The following is an 18,428-nucleotide window of genomic DNA, read 5'->3' on the forward strand; positions in this document are numbered from 1 at the left end:
TGCAAACACTGTGAAACTACTTTAGAAAACAAGGCAAGTTGCATGTATTTCAAGGAGCATAAATATTATTGGTGTGGAGAAGTTCAAATGGGAGGCACAAATGAGCTGCCTATTCCAAATGGTTGTTAGGATCAGGTGAGTAATGTAAAATCAGGCCCTACTAGTCCCTGCCAAGACCCTGGGAAGGTATATAATGTACCTGGAGAACATGCATAATCTTTCCCAGTGACTTCCGTAAATCCAAGACTGCAGATGGTGGCAGAAGGTTAGGAGTAAACGGCATCCTCATTATACCACATACCTGAATTCTGTGCAGGACACGGCTGGCAAGGTTCCCCAAAAGCATACTCAGTGTTGGCGCAACAGCATTCAGATTTAGTAACAGCACCAAACAAGGGTTTGACACACTGGCCTCTCTTGTATCCACCATAGCATGTGCTCCGCATGTGTGTATCTAAACAGGAAGAAGCATCTGTCATCACACTATCGCTTCAAACAGATGAGAACCCCCTCAGGTCAAAGTTGAAGCTGGCTTTATTTATCCATTGTCCCTGTTCTAACTCCGAAAGAATGCCTCTGGTGTTAGGTCTCAACAGAAAATAATAAAGCAAACCACATTCGGCTTTCAAGCACTGGAAGGAAATAGCCAGACTCTCTGAGTTTTCTCAGGACTATCATGGTTTACCCAGGTACGAGGCATGTAAGTGCTAGAATCATATTTCATTTATTTTTGTCTTCCCTAGGCCTATACAGAGCAGACAATAAATTTTGAATGAATAATGGATGACCGTTGACTTTTACCCCATGATAAATAAGATCTTTATGAGAAATGTGGCCTACCTCACAATAAACGTGCAATTATTGAATGTATGAATTCCACGTACTCTCAAAAGAAGGAAGTTTAATCTATAAAATGTTCGTTATATAAATCTGCAGATGTTGGTCAACTGAATGGTCTCATCTTTACCATGAGGGAAGGGGTTTCCAACTATGCCCAATCCTCTCTCAATTCAAAGGGTTTACTAACTATCTTTCTTAAAAACAAATTGGATAAAATTCATATCTATTTCTTAATAAATCTGAAACTTCTTATCGAGCCACATGAAACTATTATCATGTAAGTTTCTTGATTATCTATATCCTCCTTTGCATTCTATACATCTCTTTGGACATTAATATTCTGTGAAAATGTTAGCCATGAGATAATGAGCATATACAGACCAATTTCAAAGACCATTATCAACAAAGGAGGGTTGGAGAAAGTTGAGGACAGATATATGATTAGAAAAGGGATAAGAAGAGGTGGGGATTCCCTTGGTTTTCATTTATCTCAGATCATCTTTCTATCCCTTAAATTGATATCCAATTATACAAGAAGAGAACAGACCTTGTTGGTTTGTTAGTCCACAAATATTAATTATATCATATCCGCTACAGTAGGCGCATTTGTTATTTATGGGTGTTATTGACTGCTAGGGTAAAGCTCTAGCATATATCTAGTCGTGACGTAATCTTACCAACACACACACGTCCATCCAGACCCACGGCAAGTCCAGGAAAGCATTCACATCTGTAGGAGCCATCAGTGTTGACACAGCGCCCGTTCATGCAGATCCCAGGTGTTTCACACTCATTAATATCTGTGGTGTGGAAAAGCACTTGTTAAAAATGAAGTGATTTTGATCTAAAACAATAACATGTTTACAATTCTGTTACAACACTTGAAATTGGGGAAGATGGAAAATAATATGCCGCATCAACAACAAAAGCTTAATGAGATATATTTTCATTTTCCTTTGAGAACAGTAACACAAATTGAGAGGGATAGACTGTTTCTCTCCCATACAAAGCAATTTTAATAATTTTATTCTGAGACTGTTTAAATCCAAAATAAGAATCACAAAGACTAAAACAGAACTGGAAGAAGAAGAAAAGTGACAGCTAAAATACAAAAGTTCTTGTATAATGTTTCACAAGGCAATTCTTCCAGTTTTGCCAGAAATCTAGCCTGAGAATAAACTGCATCTTTGACATGGGTAGAGAATGTTTCTTTTTGGCATCCAATACCCAGACTGGTGTCCATTTCAGTATCAATCATGTCTTATCTCTCTAGGACAATTAGCATGTCATTAATAGACATAGAACTAAAGTCTTATTGTCAAATCATAGAAAAGGAACAGAAAATGAATATAGATGATCTTGATCATCATTCCTGGCCAACAACTGCATTGTAAGCAGTTGGAACCCAGCAAAGAAAAATCTTAACTTATGCATTACAAGTATTTTATAGTATCATATATGTATACTTAGGTAAGCCTGGTAAAAGTTTTTATGGGGCACATACTAATAACGATACAGATTTTCTCCCCTTAATATGGAGAAGGAGAAATGGTATCAAAATTCTATTCTGGAAAACATATAACACTTAAGAGCAAGTCATTTTATAACAACTCTTTTTATAATATACAACTGGCATTTGTGACTATTTCTTTTCTTCTGACCTTAAAAAGGCAAATTGAGACTGAAACACCTCTGCATTTTACTTAGCTTGTGTTGTCTGGCACAAAATATATACAGATGATCCAAGATTCTGTGTACAGATTTGTATTTTAAAAGAGCAGTTATATTTAAATACACAAACTCAAATTCATTCAGTTATTTTAGTGACCTTTTTGTTCAAGTTGAGATCTATAGTAAAATAGTGGCAACTACAACCTAAAAAGTAACACAAAGGCTTTTTACTGAGGTCACAGATGTAACACAGATCCAGGCCTTCTGGGCATGAACTATAACTCTCTGGACAGCCGAACCTGAGCAGGAGTTCCAGTCAGGTTTCCTAAATCAGAATTAGGGGTACCCTAAATGGGGAGAATCAATAAGGAAAAATGATATCTCTAAGCAATGTAGACAGGAGAAAAAGCAGGTGAAGAATATGATTTAGTTTTATAGCACAAACCTTTGCAATAACGCCCATCTGATGCCAGCTGAAATCCAGGTTTGCAAATACATTTAAAACTGCCATCTTCGTTGATACACATTCCATTGAGGCACATGTTCCTTATGCTGCATTCATCCATATCTGAAAAACACAAAAGATACATTTTCTTATGACCAGAAGAGTACATTTACAAAGGAAACCAACCTGGATAAATGTAATTCTGACTCTTTACATTACTTTCTTTTTTGTTATTATAGTCTAAGGCTAATTTTCATCCAAATTATAGCACAGAAAGAGAAGAGGGGCTGTATCAAATATGTATCTCAAGGTCTCAATTTTTGGCAAGCGCATGCAAAATACAGGGCTAAATTTATTTCATGGCATGTATTTATGATACACACAAATACACATACATGTATATACGTGTATATGAAATTCATTTATAATTTTATATATACGTGCAATTTGACTCAATAGAAGCTACTAGGACTCTTTTTAGGAACAGCAGTGTACAAACTGAAGTGTGTTAACAGCCTGATGGTTATATTTGCTTCACAGATCCATATTATTTCTAACATACTGAAAATAAAAACAAAATCAAGACTAAAATGATGGAATCTGAAATGTATTTAGGCTACTTCTTGATCCATTAAAAAGTGGAAACCAGAGGGCAGCCTGTAGTTTGAAGCAATTTTTAGTAGGGGTAGGAAAAAATGTATTTTTAAAATGCAAGAATCCACTATAGATTAAAGCACTGCCAGCTAACCTTTAGGATCCCTTGACCATAGGGATATTTCTTTAAATTCATCAGTATGTTACTTTATTTAATATTACAGCTGTCTTGGGAGGCACTTGATCTTCTAGACATGATGTGTTTTCACTTACTGGCTTTAGTCAGACCAATATAATTTATGATTTCTTTTTTTTTTTTTTAGCAGGATTCTATCCCAACCAAGAATTTTGGCATTAAGTCTTTGAATTGAATCACTGAGATAATATTCTGCCAAAAATGTTTCTAAGAACAATTCTGAAATTCTTTTAATGTATGAATAGATTCTTGGGATCTTTCCCAAAGACATTGGGAAAGATGATAAGGGCCATTCTTCGTTTTTTGCTAAAGGTCTAAGAAGTGGAAACTCATCAATAATTGCCATATTTTCAATTTAGGAAAAAATGACAGGGGAAAAAGACTAAATGTTTGAAATAGCCCAATTTGAAATGAGGTGATTAATTGGAAAGGCAATATAAAATTATGGCTGGCTCTCTATAGTCAATATTTCTCTCAAACAAATTTTAGATACCCATTTGTAGTATTTTATTAGTAGGCAGACACTTTAAATAAAAGAATCATAAATGACTAAAGAATAAAAGGGAATAGGTGCATCTTATTTTTTTTAAAAAACCAATGTACAAATTCTTGTATAAAATTACAAAGTAATGATTGATGGTACAAAAGTTTCATTGCCAAGGATCTTTAATAGCAAGCTCTCCTCATTTATTTAAAATATATCGACTCTCAGAAATGTGAATTACAGAACATGAATACTATTGAAAATTATCTTGCCTCCCAGATAATAATATGTGAAATATATATTTGATACTTCGACCTTTCACTCAGTGTTCGGTCTCATTAAAGACTTCTGATACTAAAACTGCAATAAAAGAAGGGATATAAGAGTATAATACTGTTATTATTATCATGCTGTTATTACCTTCACAGTTCTTCCCATCTCGTGTAACGTAAAAGCCCGCATTACACACACAATGGAAACTGCCATCTGTGTTGATGCAACGTCCATTGTTACAAATACGGCCATTCTGTAAACATTCATCAATGTCTAAAATCAAAGTTAAAACAGAAAAAATAGCTTTACTTAGGTGATTTAAAATTATTTTACTTCTCCCCTCCGTCTCCAAACTCACGATCTTAGTATTGGGTTTTAGTTACTAAATAATATTCTTCAACATAAAGTTGGTATCAAATAACTTGAGATTTAGGATTACTAACTGGAATTGGAAAGACGTATGACAGAAGAAAAATGACAATATAATAGCTTTCAATCTAACTCTAATTTCTAATAAGACTCCTTAAACCTCAACTCTGTAAACAAAATAGATTCTTCCTCACCATTTTCCTTGCTAATTTAATAAGCTAGCATATATTATTATTTATATTGAACTTTGGTTAGTGTCTTTCAACACATGTTCTAAAAGGCTATATCAGATCTGAGAGCATTTCAGAACAATAAAACAGAAATGTTATTAAAAAATAATTCCATCTGAAAACCATCAATCACATGACTCTGAAATATCTACCTTCTTACTGGCAATTCTGATCCAACTACAGTTTTATTGTTTATATATTCTTAGTCACTTTTATAACTTTATGAGTATTCTATCTACCAAATAAAATATTGGTACTGTGGGGGCATTTCTCTCTCTTTTTTCTATTGTGTTTAATATTATGCCAAAGTAAACAAGAGGGCTTGATATGGAAGTTAAAAATGACAATAACTTGAATAACCTTCCATCCGATTTCTCATTTAAAGATTATTAACTCAAATTGGACAAGATGGTACCCTGTATTATCTGTTCCTCTTAGTTTCTAGACTAGGTACCTAAATGAACATCAAAGTGGATGAACAGAACTGCCTTGTCTACATAGCATACAATCTTTGCCAGGGCTGTTCCACAGAAGACAGAAACCAAGGAACTGTGTAGAAGTGGGTGGTAGCAGACCTACCTAGGCAGAACTGAGACTACGTGTGCCTGAGTGTAAGTGTCCTAAACATCCTTTGGAGGACAAGAATGTGCATTCATGGCATATCGGTTATTCTGTCTACCCTGCGTCTTGTGGTTGACCCTCAGACGCACTTTCTTTCTGGGCAGACCCAGCAGTGGTTTCCACACGAGTCATTGGACTAGCTGAGGCAGTCTGGGCTTCTCTTCTGTCTGATCTTTGTGCCAAGAACCTACGATCTTTTTCTCTCTCATTTATTTCTTAATCCTTCCTAAAATCTGACTTGCTCCACATTCCCAAAAAATAGTAAAAGCCACATATTATTGAGCAGACATTTTTTTTTTTTTTTTAGGATTCTATAATCATTTGAGGCTGAAGGATAAAATAAACATGTTTAAGAGTTCAGCGTTTTCCTCTTCACTAATTTCAGAATACCATCGGCCCTCTCACTGCTTTACAAGATGAACAAAAAGCTTGCCATTCAAAGTTTTAGCTGTGTTTCTGTCTTTTCTGTCCTCTTCTCTTTAGTCTGTATACAGCCTTTCTGATGACTCTATGGTAACTTTCATCAACCCAAAATGTTTGCATGTTATCAATTTCTTATGTTTGAGATAAGCTTGGCAGTAGCTCTTAAAGAAGACAGCGCTGGAGGCTTTTAGATAATCCTCAGTCTCTGATAAATTAAGTCTCAGATTGATGACAACATGCATCTGCACTGGCTGGCCCTTGCCCTAGATGAGTGCTCTCAATAATATCTTCTATTTGCTTATTTAATAGTGTAGTCTTCTAAAACATTGGTTCCAGTTTATTTTCTACTATTGTAAAATGCCCAGTATATGTTTGTATTTGCTAATTATTTTAAATATAATTTTAATGTAAAAAAAAGGTTCTAAAATCAGTTAAATATTCAAACTATCCATATTTATAATTCAGTAAGTTGGCCTTTAATAGAAATATTAGCAGGTTGAAATGCTACATTCCATTTTTTTCTGCTGAAAACTGCCATTTATAAGGAATATACTAAAATATACCAATGACGAGAAATCTGTAAGTCAGAAGTAAATTTTAAAAATTTGAAACCAGTCACTGGTTTCAAATAAAATAAAATAAAAATAAAAACTTCTGTATGTCTTCAACTCATAAGAAGAGCTTTTGCTAAAAGAATCAAATAAAGTTAACCCTCATTAATGGCTAATAAAATTTTTAAGTGATACAACCCCTCCCCCCATTGTTCCTTGTATTTAATTTTAACAGAGTTTTCTTGCTTTTTATTTGGCTTTACAGAATCAATAATATAGTTCATTCTGTGCCAAATTTATAGAGATATAGGTATTTGACTACCCTAAGGATGAGAAGTACACCTTACTTATTTTGTTCCAGGAACCCGGTACATCACAGTCAGACAATGCAAAGTCATATTGCTTGTCTTAATAAATTAATTAATAAACAAACCTGAAGGGAAATTTTTATGAGGGAACATTTAGAGCAATGCTTCTCAAATTTTAATGTGCATATGGATCCCTGGGGGGGTCTTGTTAATGTTGATTCTCCCGAAGCAGATCTGAGGTAGAACCTGAGATTCTGCTTAACCAACCAGCAAACACATGATGTAGCCGCTGACCAAGTAATAAGCAGCAAGGACTTACAGGCTACTTCCTTATCCTTTCAACCTTTCCATTCAGAAATTAATTGCATGCAGTTTCACCTGAAACTTCCCTCAGTTTCTATATCAACAAAGGACAACTCCATTCCCTAACTTTTCAGGTTAAAAAGTAACAGGCAATAGTTATGGGGCAAAAAAGTAGTAAAAATAGGACATTACTGCAGGCACAGAAGCATCTTTTAAAACAATTTGAATGTTTGTCAGATTTTATGACATTGTCCTTTGAAGTGACAATATCTGGGATTAAGTGAAAAAAAAATCAGTGTGACCATATTAGCCTCTCCTGGAAAGGGTTATTTAAACTCCACTGAACTCCTTCAAAGCAAACCCTTTACTGAGCATAGATGCCCCATATTCCAAGCTAGCACCATACCTCGGCATTCTGTCCGGGTGAGTGTGCTCTGATAGCCAGTTCGGCACTGACAGGTGTACGAGCCCTGGTTATTAATACACTCTCCACCAGCACAAGGGTTCTTCTCACATTCATCAACATCTGTAAAACACAGTCTATTTTAGTAAGAAAATTGATAGCAATAACTCATAACTCTAAGACCATTTTATTGATTTCCTATATAAGTTAAAACACTTTCCTATTAAGAAATAAATAACATAATGAAAAGATTTTTTTTTTTTTTTTTTTTTTTTTACCACTACAATATACCATGTTATCAGCTACCTAGAGACTGGCTGAGCAGTTAAAGTGTGTTATTTTTCTGTGTCATTTTTCAGAGAAAATTGCCAAACACGTCGCAACTCAACGCTCCAAGTTAATAAACATTTTATCTTCCTTGAGTTTGGCCCAAGGGAATCAAACAGAATAATGTTTCAGAAGTGGCTTCTGGATAGGATGCTGAGTATCTCTTGAAGCTCGATTTTTCAATAAAAAGAAGGCTCAACCATAACTAAACATCCCCTGCTGAATTCCACTGAGAACATTAGAACAAACCATGAAGCAGTTGTCGTTTAAAGGGCAATTCTCGCCCACCACAGAGTCCTCCACCACCCCCATAGTGTCCCAGACAGGCTCCTACTAGTTTTACAGTTGTTTAGAACTATCCATATACTTAGAGGTAACTGGTTTCTATTCTTCGATTTGTTAAGATGAAGAAGCTAAGATTTATGGAAGATAACCCACTTGTCCAAGGTCACATGGTCCTTGTGGCAAGTGTAGGTCTGACCTCGCACTCCTCGACCCTGACCTAGATGTTCCCTCTTCAACCTAGCTCTAGGTGACCTCTAAAGATTGACTTCATATGCTGCTGGAAGGGGCTTTCACATCACCAGAAAACTATATGACGCATATAACGTGGGAAAGCAAGGGCTATTTATTTCTACCCAATTAATAATTACAGAATTGGAGTGTGAAACAGAACTAAGAGAGAAATTTATTTTTTAAAAAATATTAGATTGTGACGGGGTGTTCTTAGCCAATAAAACAGACTGGTTATCCTTATGGTGCCTATCCTCCTTTCATAAACTTAAATGCCTTGTCAATCACTTAAAGTTGTTTTCTTCAGTTTTTAATGACTAAATAAAGAGAGCTGGTAAGTTATGCATTTAAATTAGTAAAGTGGGAAAAAATTCATAATTTGGAGATACCTTTAATGCTTTATTTTAATGGTCAGGCTTTTGGTAAAATGACTTAAGGTGGTATTACCAGCAATGACTAGAATGTATTTCATAATGAAAGTTAAAAGTCACTGCATGAGGCAGAATAATGGCACCCCAAATATGTGTATACCCTAATCCCCAGAACCTGTGAATATGCTACACTGGCAAAGGGGAATAAAGGTTGCAGATAAAATCAACGTTGCTAGTCAGGAGACCCTGAGATGAGGAGAGTCTTCTGAATTACACAGATTGGCCAAAGGTAATTACAAAGGTCCTCAAAAGCAGAAAAGAGAATTGGAAGAGAGAACCAAAGAGTTAGAGATGTGAAGGTGCTACACTGCTGGCTTTGCCGATGGACTGAGGAGACCTCAGCCAAGGAATACAGACAGCCTCTGGAAGCTAGAAGAGGAAATAGATTTTCCTAAGAGCTTCCAAAAGGAAGCAGCTCTGTGACACCTTGATTTTAGCCCAGTGAGACCTGTGTTGGACTTCTAACTTACAGGAACTATAAGATAATACATTTATGTTGTTTTATGCCACTAAGTTTGAGGTGATTTGTTACAGCAGAATAGAAAACCTATGTAGTCATGGAACAGAACTGCAATTGCTTCTCAGTGCCAACCTAGCAACCTATTACATACCAATGCACTCCCCACGGAGGTCCAGCTGGAACCCTTTGTTGCACTCACACCGATAGCTCCCAGGAGTTGGAATGCAACGTCCATTTTGGCAGAGATAACGAAACAACTGGCAGTAATCAGTGACGTTGACTGGCAGTACCCCTAAAGGAATAATATTAAACCTCATTAAAATTATTTATAACTAGGGCATCTTTCATCAGCACTTAGGCTGGTAATAGTGGGCAAAATGTTGGATCACAGAGGAAGGTGGACACCCTTTGGCCCAAGGTCATCTGGCTCAAGTGGCCAGGTACTGCAGCCAGGCTGTCGCCTGTTCTTCCGCCTGCTTCTTCTAACCCCTTTCTCTATTCCCCTCTCAAGACTCCAGTTTGGGGAAATAACAAAAGTAGCGAGCTATTGGCATTTACTTGCAAACTGTTTTATACGACATATAACTCAAAGATTAATTTTACACCTCCTCTATTAATTCATCCTGTGAATCAGATTTAAATCTCAAATAACCCTCCCATAGCTGACTGAAAACATCAATAACAATAGGACATTAATTGCTGGAGAATATGAAACCTCTCATTTTTCTCCACGCAACAGGTAAATTGAGAAACTTACATACGACACTGTGTAAACTAAAATTTAATCTAAGAATTGGTAACTTATTTAATGACTAAAGCAGCATAAACAAAAACATTAACTTGATTAATGCAAGAAAAATTGCTAGATGATTTTCGAATTCTTACTTGGTGGTTCCCGAGATGGATACGGATATTCCACTGGTGGTCGAGGGACCGGAATTGGAGGTCCAGGAGGAAAGCCGGGAGGAACAGGGTGACCTGGAGGAATGGGGCCCGGGGGTGGGGGAGGATATCCTGGTCTCTCAGGAATTACCATAGGGACAGAGCACAGCTTGTTGAAATCCTCTGGAAAAACAGAACACAACAGAACACAACAGCTAAGCTGTAGCATATGTCATAGGTCCATGGAAGTCATCCTTACTTTTCAAAGAAATCTTTGAATAAAACTGATCTTCAAACCACATAGGTCATTGGAGAAAAGGAAAAAAGCCAAAAGACTTCATTCCCATTCCTAACACGTACAGGAGCAGCCATACTGAAACGAAAACTCGAAACCCCAAATACCCCAGGGTGTGTACCACATGCCCTTCCCAAACCTTGGAAGTCTTTACCCATACCACGATTCACCTCAAGGAAGAATAAATGCCATTTTCTCCATCCAGTCCCACCTGTGGATCCCACAGGACTCTAAAGAGCACACTAAAAGGCCTGGACTTTATTTTATGTGCAATGGGAAGCCACTGGAGGTCTTCAGCAGGTGTGGGACATGATCAGATAAACGTTTTTAGAAGACCATTCATGCTGACATGTGGAGAATGTACTGGAGAGAGGCAAAGTTGTTCCGCAAGGCCAAGGGCAAGATAACAGTAGCTGGACAAGGGAGGCGGTGATGGAATTGGGCTGAAGTGGATGAATTTGAACCATATTCTAGAGATAAATGGGTCATACTTAGAGTGGGAGTACATGTCAGAGCTGAGGGAACAAGAAATCAAGAATGGCTTCTAGTTTTCTGGTTGAGCAATAAGGTACATGCTGGTGCCATTAACTAGAGGAAACTGCAGTCAGGAAAGATTTGGTGAGTAGAAGCTAAGTTCTATTCGAATAGATGAATTTCAAGATGTCAGACAACCAAGTAGAGATGTCACATAGCATTTATGTAAGAGAGTTTGAAGCCTAGCAGAGGAGTTGGGGCTGTATATAAGTTTTGGAGTTATCAGTAAAACCATAGGAATGGATCAGCGCATCTATGGAAGGCTTGGAAAATAAAGAGAATGGAGTACAGAAACAGAGTCCTATGAAAGACAGAGCCCTGTTAAAAGACAACAGTCACAGACAAGTGGCCCATGGGGAAAAAGGGGGTGGCAGGTCTGATGTTAATGCTGTATAATGATCCTCTCAACTAATACACCTGACTTGATCAAATGTTTCCCTATGATTGTACATATAGGCTAAATCCTATTTTTCACATTGCCCTTTCTTTATTAGAATAAATCATTTGTAGATTTGTGACACATTTTTCCTGGGCTTCCAAACAGTTTGTTAGAACAGTACCCAGGTTTCCAGGGATGTATTTACTTAACTACTCACTTTCATGTTTCCTACTAATAGCCATATTTTGTCATAGTTCTCTTCTATAAGTAAACTAACCATGTGATTTTTAATTTATTTTTTTCTCTTACCTGAAATTGATAACTTTATCATCACTATCACACAGGGATTCTCCCATGGATACTTTCTATATTAGTTTAATCCATTAATAGAAATTAGGCCAATATTTTTCATTTCTTTGTAGACTAAAGTCTCATGTATTCTAAAACACAAATGTATTCATATTTCAACCTCCTGGGACATTCTGTCAATTTATATGTAGCTACTTATACTTAGTTACCGTTTACCTTGTTGTTATTTGCCTGTCCACTATTAAAACTTCTTAAAACGTATTTGACATTTCCGACTGAAGTTGAGTTTATGTTTTCAGAGAATTCTATTACTACATTTTAATTATCATTTATCTGGAATTTCAACTCAACTATATTTGGAAAGGATTTATACATTGCTTATGCTTTCCTGAATCAGAATGCTACAATCCTTCTTGTCAAACCTCAATAATCCTTATAGAATTATCACCTAAGTATGTCATATCTATAATTTCTTGGCTACCTGCTTTTCATCACATTTCTACCACTAAGACTGTGCAGCCTTTTAAGTCAAGGATAATATCTAACTCATGATTAATTCCCCCTCTCAGCCTAGCCCTTAAATTATGTATTAAATTGCACATCAGAGAAATTCATTGACTATGTTGGAAAAAATTGAATGGCAATTATATTAAAGGACTCACTTTACCTCCAAGCACCAATCAGCCATTCTTTTTTTTTCTTCCTTTTTTTCAGTCCTTTAGGATTTGTATAAAAGAACTTGGATAGCTTATCATAATCTCTGCTAATTAGGTGGATATATTACTTTAAGTATACCATTAAATTCATCTCCAGGAAAGTGTATCACACTGGGTCCTGTTCTCTTCCTTCCTTTCTTCAGCTTAAATGTTAAGGATGTTAAGTCTCTTTACATTCAGGATCGGCAACTTATGGCTAATTTTGTTCAGCTGATGTCCATCTTTCCTACCTTCATTTGACCCAGAGATGATAAACTGACTTTATTTTTTTAAGAGTGAAAAGCTGACCAACCTAAAATAATCCTTCCTATATTATCACACTCCTTTTGAGCCCCAAGCTCTGTAGCACTGGTAGTGAATAAACAAACATACCTACTCGCAAATTAGTTTTCTCTATGAGTCTGCTTTACCCTGGGCTTGTCTTGGGTTGTGCATCTTTCTGTGGTACACCTGAGAGAATAGCTCCCTGCAAAGCCACACAAGGGAACCGAGCCTTCTGCACCATGTGTCCCAAAAAGTAGGTCTCCATGTGCCTAAACTTATTTAGTTCTCTCCCCTCCATTCGCAATCTCGACACAGGAAAGAATCCACCTCAATGCTGCTGATCCCTAAGTTAACATATATATTTAAAAAGCAATTCTCCTGGTACCAGAGCCATATGTCTAAGTAGGAAGTCAAGTGCATCTAAACCGTGACCTATTAAATGGTTCCCCTAGTGAATGAAGTAGGTTGGGTTATATTTTTAGGCCAGAGACAGTAAGCAAATCAGGCAAAATATGAGACTCGGTATATGTTAAAATATATTGGAAGATTTTATTGCTTCTTTAACCCACACATATAATTCTCAGCAATAAACAGAAATTTTATAGTAACATCTGTGAGCAATTCTATAACCCCTGATAATGGGAAATTCACATTCTGTGAATAGCATACTCTGAAGTATTTCATTAACTCTGCATTATCCATTCTCACCTTCCTTTTCTTTCCTGAATTTTCCTGATTTAAAAATACTTTTCGGGAATCGAATTGAGAAGTTGCTATAATCTCAGTTTTTACTTAGAACTGGTGGGAAAGATGTCACTTAATAAGTTGTTCACTCTACCTGAATGCCTCCTATAAGTAAGATTTTGCTAAGTACTTTGGAAGTGTTTTAAAAAAAAAAAAAGCATAAGGAATATGGGACTATAATAATGAATGATACCTCCTAATGAGATTTATCGACTAGTGAAAAAGCAATATATGAACACACACAGACACAGCATCAGCAGGATTTGTGCCACAGTAAGAGTACACACCTGGAATACTGAGGAAAAAAAAGGCAGCCTTTCCAGCAGTGGTTATCTTGGGACATTCATGGATTAGATCATATTTGAGCAGATCCTTAGCAGACAAGAGGGCATATGATAGGCAGGGTGGCAGGGGTGGGGAGTAAGGAGTAAGCACCTGAACTGGGGAGAAGTTTTAGGAAGAAAGACATTTATTTGAGTTTAGAAATGCTCAGACTGGGTTCAAGAAAAGTTGGACCACATAGTTTATCTAGAAAATAAAGCTACTATGTAGAACAAGAATTAAAAGGAACTGGGATCCGATTTGGGGACTCTAAATGCTATGCTAAAGTTGTATTCTTAAGAAACAAAGTGACTTAGACCAAAATGTATTGCCTGAGTTCATCCTGGGAAACTTTTCTGAACATCTTTCTCTACACTTTCCCTAGACATAACTTTTAAAAACTCAACTTCAGATGAGTTATGCTTTGGGAAATGTATGTGGCAGCTGTGGATTTCATGGAGATTAGTTAGGAGCCTACTGCAATAGTCCAGATTAGAGAAAATGAACATTACATGGAAATGAATATGACAGATAAAAGAGACATTGTGGAAAAAATCAACAGAACTCGGCAACAAGGAAGAGGAAAGTGTCAGATGTTAGGGGAAGGAAGAAATGTGTACCCAGAATAATTTACCCGAAAGCCTCTGAGAAGGGTTGTTTTAGTCTACTGAATTTTTGAGGACTACATGAGAGCCAAAAGAAATAGATGAGAGTAAGAGAGAACAAGCACTTTCTGAAAAGATTGCTATTCAGTGGTAATAAGCAAGCTAAGTAAGAAACAGTTCCTGAAAACAATATGATTTGTACGGACCTCTGCATTCTCTCTACTCGTTGTCTGGGGAACTGTCCCTGAACGTCGTCTCTTTTATTTTCTGGAATCTTGCTCACTTACCTGGGTTTCCATTAAATCTGTATCATGCACATTGCCCCCAGGCATGTGGGGGCTGAGTCGGGATACCCTGCAGATAACTGGAAGCGCTCTTACCAGTTGCTCTGATGGGACACATCTCAGGGGGAATGGTGACTCCCGGAGACCAGCATCGGCCGAGGTCACAGCAACACTGCATCTTGGTTATGGACTGTGGTAGCTGGTTAGAACAGCGCCCATTTGCCAGAGCCGTGTAACAGTATCCTGGGCGAACATCTGAGAGAGAGCAGAAACATACACATACACATCCCTGAGATCAAACTTGTAACAACATCTCCTGCCCCATCACCTCCACACTTCACACTTGGGCTCCGGCAGGAGGAACTGACACTCCTGCCCCCTGGAAGGAGAGCTGCTGTGCACCGCTCAGGAACAATGCTCAGTCAGAAATCCCTTCGTCTCACACCTTTTGCCCCCGCAAGCTGGTGCACTTGGCCCAAGTCCCACATTCCAATCCCAAGGTGGGAATGAATGATTACAACCATATGTGCCATAGGAAAAGGGAGACTAAGAAAATCACTGGTGGTGACAGTTAATTAGTTATAAAGACATGTCTCTATACTGAGGGGAGACTGTGTTGTCCTTGGTTCAAACTACTTAACTTGAGCCACTTTACGCAAATATTGATATAAATCTATTTTAAAACAACATTAAGTCTGCACTATAGTCTACATTTCTCAAAGATCTTTCTTATTTTTCAGTCTGAAACTGTGAGTCAGACTTGTGAGTTTTTTTTTTTTTTAAAGAAATGAGCCACTTTGCAGTCAGATCCAACACTTGTTAATCAAGATTTCTTTTGTCCCGGGCCCTGATGGATTTTATAAGGCACTAATTACTTAAAGTTCAAAATGTACGCAATTCCAAGTTCTTAGTCCTATAGGACATAATGGTTCTCAAGGATTTTTATTTTTATTTTTGGCAGAAAGGTATCTTTTCAAAGCAACGTGGGAAGACATATTTCTTTCTATATATCACTTTTATTGGGTTACATCATGTCTGACTGTCATGACAACATTGACACACTGAGGTGCAACTCTGGGCTACCAAAAAAAGAGCCCATGACAGAGAATAAACCTAAATGCTTCATGAGCCTTTGAGGAAGTACCATGAAACAGAGGAGGTAGCCAAGAATAGAACACCTTGATCTACCTGACGTACATTAAGCTTGTGTCTCTCTTCAAGTAAAGCATATCTCCATATGGTTCATATAAAATAGTTTTGAAATATAAGTAATATTTTAAATATGCCCATCATTTAAAGGAATGTAAGTGGCAAATCCTTTTGTAGAGTGAGGAATTTTTTAGTTGTCAAAAATGTTCCCTGTAAGTCTAAACATTGAACATTAAGTTTGCCCAGAGAGGTGTACACCTATAATTGTTTTCATCTACATCAGTTTTAAGAACACGGACCCTTCTAATCTTGACTATTGGAATAAATCAATAAAGTGAAATAAACTTAAAAAGAAAAACAGGTTAACTTAGTCAAATTATTGACATGAAGTGAAGAAGGCTACAACAAACCTAGGCAAACCATAAGATTATGGGTCAACTGTAAAGGAAGCAAGATTATTTCTGAAAAGTACTTAAAACCACTAGCAAGAATAAATTTGTTTTCCAGAAATTTTTTGTGGTCCCAGTTCCTGTACCTCTGGTCAGGCTAATCGTTTCAGCAAAGTGGCTGAATAAGTTTTATTCCAGCCTGATCCAGGGTAAATGGCTGGAGAGTAAGTACAGACAAGGTATGCTCTGTGAAACCAAGGATGGCATCTTCTCATGAAGAACAGGGAGAAACAGAATTTCCTACATTCTAATTTGCTTTGCCTTAAAGCCACTAATACTTTGTATATTCAGGGATTAAGTAAATATTTGGGGCATGGAAACCAAAGGCTGTTGAGAATGGGAAAAGATGTTCAAAGGCTTATATTCCAGCTTCAAATTAATTTGGTGGTCAAAACCCCGTGTAAACACTGGACCAAAATTTGTATACATAATTTCAGCATGGGCTATCTTTCAGAGCAAAGCCGGGACCTACAACTACCAACAGCAGACTCTTAATGAGCTAATGTCTATTATTTCACACGTTAACTATGACACAATTTTACTGCCTAGCTGGCTGACCTATATGTTGAATCAATGGGTCAGAGACTTAATCAGAATGGTAATCTTGGGGCTGAAAAAATTACCAGCCACATTTTGGTTGCCAAAGATGATTAGAAACCTATACATAAAATAATCATTTTGCTAATTTTTTTTTTCTTTTTGCTGAAGGAGAGCCTTTGCTTAAAATGCACACATTTGCACAACTTAAAATTTGAAAGAAAACCTAGGCTAATTAATAAGTAAAGAAGAGAAAAGCTGTGAAAACTAGGAAGCATTTGGAAGAATTGAAGGTTTCTGTGTCATCAGGTATCAGTGCCATAGGAAGAGGAAAGAAAACCATTCTGGTGCTGGATTACTTTGCATAGAGGGCAAGAGGTGGCTTTAGGATAACCTGAAGACCTATGGGAGCCGAGGGAGAAGAACGGTAGGATTTGGAGGAGATAAAGGGAGGTAGGAGGAACCACAGACACCTTCATCTATTTTAAACCTGACCTGGCCAAGACATCTGGCAGAAAAGGAACAGGGAACTTTTCTCCTTTCTCTCCTTCTGAAAAACTTGGCCCTTCCTCTCAGGACCCAGAAATCACATTATATCAGAATAAATGTATTATGAATCAAATAGGTGTTTACAGGTCATCCTAGCCTATCAGCAGGCTTCTCCTATCAATTACTACCACTGTTTTGTCTGATCAAGAGTTAAGAGCTAGAAGCACAAACCGGGTACAGGGCATCTTTAGGACTCCCAGGAATTGATAAGGCAGAGCATACTAATATGAAAAGACAATCTTACACAAATTATTATAAAGTGCCAAAGGAAGATCACAGAACAAAAAATAAAATAATACTGCCAGAGCTTACAGGAAAAAGAGAGCATTGAGCCTGGGGAGGCCTGAGAGTCTTAGAATGTGTTGACAGAAAGTAACACATAGTAGGAACTTCATGCTCAGAAGAGATATATAAGGAAGACACTACATAACACTATCTACATATGGAGTTTCCTACTGGTTAGATTTACTAATTCCAACCGACTAATCTACCAACAAATCTTGGATTTGTTTATCAATTGGGGACTATATATATTTTCTTTCCACTAGGGATAATTTTGAGGTGGGTCTCTGTGGTTTACCGTGGCGGGAAGTATCTGTATTAGCCAAGGCAGAAATGTCATTTATATAATAAGTTACTAATTACGGGTACAATAGAGTTCCAAAGAAGGAGAAACAGTGCTTGCCTAGGGGTATGGTGAGAAAGAGTTGCTGCATCTGGCGTTCATCTGGGAGTAAGCCATGAGAGGAGTCCATACTATGGACCCAGGCACAAGGTGGCATCCCAGCTCCCTCACTTATTAGTCATGTAAACAACTGGACCAAGTTATATACCTGAACTCTCTAAACCTCAGCTTCTCCCCATCCATAGCACTGTTGTAAACATTAAGTCAGGTAATTGCCGGAAAATGCCTCACCCAATTCCTCTGTAAAAAGTTAGTACGGATATACTTGTTGAAAAAAGAAAAAC

At 37.2% G+C, this 18,428-nt stretch overlaps 1 protein-coding gene across 2 annotated transcripts in view; it reads right to left on the reverse strand.

The window, feature by feature from the left end:
* Positions 1 to 18,428, reverse strand: part of FBN1 (fibrillin 1) — a 216,439-nt gene that overhangs the window by 88,789 nt on the left and 109,222 nt on the right. For both annotated transcript variants that reach the window (XM_016163229.2, XM_036218301.1), the window contains exons 10-17: positions 14,872 to 15,030; positions 10,328 to 10,507; positions 9,594 to 9,734; positions 7,715 to 7,834; positions 4,651 to 4,776; positions 2,957 to 3,079; positions 1,518 to 1,640; positions 302 to 454 (exon numbers count right to left, since the gene is read on the reverse strand). In XM_016163229.2, the coding sequence (XP_016018715.1) occupies positions 302 to 454; positions 1,518 to 1,640; positions 2,957 to 3,079; positions 4,651 to 4,776; positions 7,715 to 7,834; positions 9,594 to 9,734; positions 10,328 to 10,507; positions 14,872 to 15,030 (1,125 nt within the window). The remainder of the gene's footprint in view (positions 1 to 301; positions 455 to 1,517; positions 1,641 to 2,956; positions 3,080 to 4,650; positions 4,777 to 7,714; positions 7,835 to 9,593; positions 9,735 to 10,327; positions 10,508 to 14,871; positions 15,031 to 18,428) is intronic.

The sequence above is a fragment of the Rousettus aegyptiacus genome, unplaced genomic scaffold (genome assembly GCF_014176215.1).
Source record: "Rousettus aegyptiacus isolate mRouAeg1 unplaced genomic scaffold, mRouAeg1.p scaffold_m13_p_3, whole genome shotgun sequence".
Taxonomy (NCBI): domain Eukaryota; kingdom Metazoa; phylum Chordata; class Mammalia; order Chiroptera; family Pteropodidae; genus Rousettus; species Rousettus aegyptiacus.